Genomic DNA, 4680 nt, shown 5'->3' on the forward strand with positions numbered 1-4680 from the left:
AGACTGGCTGGCTCTGGGTAGACTGGCTGGCTCTGGGTAGACTGGCTGGCTCTGGGTAACAGGCTAGCTCTGGGTAACTGGCTGGCTCTGGGTAGACTGGCTAGCTCTGGGTAACTGGCTAGCTCTGGGTAGACTGGCTAGCTCTGGGTAACTGGCTAGCTCTGGGTAGACTGGCTGGCTCTGGGTAACTGGCTGGCTCTGGGGCTCTGCCTGCCTCCATTTCCTCCTCCCAGTGCTGCAGGTACAGAAGTGTCCCCCATGCCCAGCATTTACGGGGGCGCGGGATCTGATCCCAGGTTCTCATGCTTGTGGCAGGCGCCTCATGAGCTGAGCTGTCGCCTCAGTCCTAATTATCATCATCGCCGTCATCATCACCACCACCGCCATCAACACTACCACCATCATCACCACCATCATCACCATCATCACCACCACCACCACCACCATCATCACCACCACATCACCACCATCATCACCACCGTCATCACCACCACATCACCATCATCACCACCACCACCACCACCATCATCACCACCACATCACCATCATCACCAACACCACCACCACTATCATCACCACCACATCACCACCATCATCATCATCATGTAGATCCTATATAGTTTACAAAGTTTCCCTATGTTGTAGCTTCAAACACAGGACCTTCTACCTTAGCTCCCCAAACATTGGGGCTATAGCTATGCGTGCTACAATGACTGGCTCTTTTTAATGTAATTAAATGTTTTAATTAATTGAGGCTAGAGAAATGGCTCAGTGGTTAAGAAAGAGCACACACTGTTCTTGCTCAGGACCTGAGTTCAGTGCCCAGCACCCACAGCAGGCAGCCTGCCTCCAACTCCAACTTCAGAGAACCGGCGCCTCCCTCACCACCTTGGTCACATGCATGAACACACACAAAAATAGATAATAAAAACATTAATTAGTTAGTTAATTTTTTTTTTTTTGAGGCAGGGTCTCACTATGCAGCTCTGGCGCTGGCCTCAAACTCATGGAGATCCACCTACCTCTGCCTTCCCAGTGCTGGGATCACGGCCCTGCAGGTCTCCAGCACACAGCCGCTCTCTCTCTCTCTCTTTTTTTTTTAAAAGATTTATTTATTTGTTTATTTTATGCTTATGAATACACTGTTGCTGTCTTCAGACACACCAGAAGAGGGCATCAGATCCCATTACAGATGGTTGCTGGGATTTGAACTCAGGACCTCTGGAAGAGCAGTCAATGCTCTTAACCGCTGAGCTACCTCTCCAGCCCTGATCACAGCCCCTCTTTTGCAGGCCTCATCTACATCCTGCTTAAGCACATGGTGGACCGGCATAACCTCTACTTCGCTTACCTCCCGGCCAAGCTGGAGAAGAGGATCCACTTTGCTGCTGTGAACCAGGCCTTGGCTGCTCCCATCCTCTGCCTCTTCTGGCTCTTCTTTTTCTCCTTCCTCCGTCTCGGTGAGGGACATTCTGCTCTGTGCCCAGTGCCAGGCCTTGTATCCACCCCCTGACCCCCGCCCTTCCCCAGCCAGTCAGCTCACTAGTGGATGTCCCAGCGTCAGTGTGGTAGAACGTGGTGAGGGCTGCTTGGTGTGGTGTTGACAACCCAGCTGCTGAGCTAGGTCAGGTGCTACAGAGCCCCAGAAATCCCCATGGAGGAGACAGCTGCTGTGTCAGTTCTGGGGTGACTGAAACTGTACGGTCAGCCCCAGAGAACTCCCATCCTGTTTAGCCTTGGGCTCTGGAGGCTGGCGGGAACTGTCTTAGCTAGCTCACTGTCAGTGGCTACTTACAGTATCCCAGTGTCTCAAACCCAGTCAGGGATGGGTCTAGCCATCATGTGGGTCATATACCCTGAGTTGTGGGCTCTTAGCTGTGAGGATACCATTTTGATAGTTGGAGCAAGGAGCAGGGCTGGGGGCTGGAGGGAAGTCACCCACAGCCCAGGCACCAGTCCTGGCTGGCACCCACAGCCCGGGCACCAGGCCTGGCTGGCACCCACAGCCCGGGCACCAGTCCTGGCCCCTTCCTCGCCAGAGCAAGCATGACAGAAAGCGCCTGCCTCCCTCAAGACTTCGCGTGTGTTCCCAGGTCTGACAGCCCCGGCCACTCTCTTCACCTTCCTGGTGGTTCTGCTCACCATCCTGGCCTGCCTGCTGTACACCTGCTTTGGATGCTTCAAGCACCTCAGCCCTTGGAACTACAAGGTACCTGATGGTCTGCCACGCCTCAGGCTGGACAGCGCAGCGCTCTTCTTCCCCCATCCCTGTGTGAATGGAGTACCAGCCTTCCCTAGCTTTTCTTTGGGAGTGGGGTGTGTTGTGGCTCCCTCCCTCCCTCCCTCCCTCTCCCATTCCAGGCCCACATCCCTGTGTCTCAGTTGGGCTGCACTGGGAGCCTGGTGCCGGCTGTTCCTATTATTCTGCTGGGTCACTGGTCTGTTTGTCTGGAGGACCTTAGTTCAGAGAGACTGGTTCTGTTCGTCATTGTGTCTCTGCTGTTGTCCACAGACAGAAGAATCGGCTAGTGACAAAGGAAGCGAAGCCGAGGCCCATGTGCCCCCGCCATTCACAGTAAGCTCCTATCTGTTGTTCTGTCCCCATGGTGGTTACCGAGTGTCATGCTGGTTGCAAGGTCCCACCCAGAGAAGCCACAAGAATGTGCTGGGACAGTTCTGCCAGGCTGCAAAGGCCCCTCTTCTTCCTGGCTTCCCCCACTCTATCCTCCAGGATGCTCCCTCGGGGTAGGGTGTGGCCCTTGAGCCCCAGATGGTAGAGTGGTAACTTTCTGCTCATCCTAACCGAAGTGAGGGTAGGACTCTGGCTGGCCTCTCAGCCTCAGGCCTTCCATAAACTACCTCCCTAGGGAAAAGACTTCAAAGCTGGGGAGTGCTGGGGCACGCCTTTAATGCAGGAACTTAAGAGGTAGAGGCAAGTGCATCTCGGAGTTTGAGGCCAGCCTGGTCTAAGGATCAAGTGTCAGGACAGCCAGGGTTACATCTTAAAAACAAAAAACAAAAACAAGAAAGCAAACAAACCAACAACAACAACAGAAAGACTCAAGCCCCCCATAAGTAGGAATTCAGAAGCAAGGCTACCCAGAGGCAGCCATGGCCCAGGCCCTGCCAGCCAGCAAGGAGAGCAGGTGATGCGGCTGCTTAGACCCTTCATTTCCAGCCTGGGTCTGGGAGGGATGCATAGCTGACAGACACATACTATAGACAGACAGACAGTTCCTAAATAAACAGACAGTCACCCAGAATACAGTACCAGGACAGAGTGCTTCCTCTGAGAACTGGAGGAAGCCACTCTTCGTTTCTTCATATGGTCATGAGAGCTGGGCTGTAGACGGCTTCCCATTTCTCTCTGGCTTCTGAGAAGTGGACGGTTGATTTATTTTGGGTTCAGGTGCCCCATGAGGATACTATTTCTTGATATGTGTCCTCCCGTTGGGAGAAAGAGGGATAAGTGGTGCATGACCAGGATGTGGGATGTCAGGCTTGCCACCATCCAAGATGTAACTTTCACCTTTGCCGACAGCCCTATGTGCCTCGGATTCTGAACGGTTTGGCCTCAGAGAGGACCGCACTATCCCCACAGCAGCAGCAGACCTACGGTGCCATCCGTAACATCAGCGGGACTCTTCCTGGGCAGCCTGTGGCTCAAGATCCCAGTGACACTGAGGCTTATGCCTACCAGGAATCCTGAGAGTGGGCAAGCTGGTCCAGCAGGCTGGGAGCACCTAGGAATACTGAGGAACACAAGGGGCTAGTGCCCCAGACAGGCTCTTGAGGGATTTGCTGTTTAAAATCCCTGTATTGTGAGAAGAGGAAACCAGCGGGTCCTGGGGCTCTGGTCCTTGGCTGAGGGCATCCGGTGGGACTGCTGTCCCTGGGAGCCATCTGTAGGTTTCTTTTCTGGTCCCAGTGTGGGGAACATTTACATCTCCCTCTTATGGTCATATGAGGATATGCACTTTTATTCTCCCATCCACTGCTCAGGATGCTCTGTAGTGAGCATGGTGTATGGGTTTGTAGCCAAGATCACGTGTTGGACTTTTGCCTTTAGGACGATCATATTTGGAGACTTCTGGTTGATGGGGAGTTGTGTCCAGGAAAGACTTGGTCCCTCTGAGCCCTGGAACACTGCTTAGACTTCTGCAAGTTGATGCATAGTGCAGCAGTTGGGTCTGAGATGGAGGCCATGTGGGGCCCTACAGTGCTGTCCAGCCTGCGGTCCCTTCTCAGGGATCCGTGGATTAGCTGTAGGGACCAGGGAATACCTTGTTCTTGTTGATGGCAGCGGGGCAGTAGGCTACTGCCCACTGGCTTTGTAGCTGCCTCTGCTCCGGTTGTGCTCCTGGGCTTTTGTATCGTGTTGCCTGCTGTGACTGAGTCATCCCGCAGCAGGTGGCGACACGAGAACCATTAATAAAGTACCCACTGGGCTGGTGGTGAGACCCCACCTCTCATGCTTCTTCCGGGTTCATGTACAGGTTTTCCACGTCTGTGCAGGATTCTTCCAGCCTCTACCTGATAAGTCTGCTCTGTCCAAGATAGGAGGAGCAGTGTCAAGGGCACCCTGGAATTATGAGAGGTCAGAATGGCAGGCACAGAGAGAACAGGGTGCCCCTCCACTTCTTCTGCTTTGGGCAGCTCGCTCTTTTTCCATAGTGGGAC

The 4680-nt window shown here is 53.7% G+C and overlaps 1 protein-coding gene across 4 annotated transcripts in view; it reads left to right on the forward strand.

Moving 5' to 3' along the window:
• Tmem63a (transmembrane protein 63A) overlaps window positions 1-4458 on the forward strand; it is a 33892-nt gene extending 29434 nt beyond the window's left edge. For all 4 annotated transcript variants that reach the window (XM_029539184.1, XM_021197950.1, XM_029539185.1 and 1 more), the window contains exons 20-23: window positions 1293-1460; window positions 2094-2209; window positions 2513-2575; window positions 3542-4458. In XM_029539184.1, coding sequence (XP_029395044.1) covers window positions 1293-1460; window positions 2094-2209; window positions 2513-2575; window positions 3542-3709 — 515 coding nt within the window. In that variant the 3' untranslated portion in view covers window positions 3710-4458. The remainder of the gene's footprint in view (window positions 1-1292; window positions 1461-2093; window positions 2210-2512; window positions 2576-3541) is intronic.
• The last annotated feature ends 222 nt before the right edge of the window (window positions 4459-4680 follow it).

The sequence above is a fragment of the Mus pahari genome, chromosome 5 (assembly GCF_900095145.1).
Source record: "Mus pahari chromosome 5, PAHARI_EIJ_v1.1, whole genome shotgun sequence".
NCBI classification, from domain to species: Eukaryota; Metazoa; Chordata; class Mammalia; order Rodentia; family Muridae; genus Mus; species Mus pahari.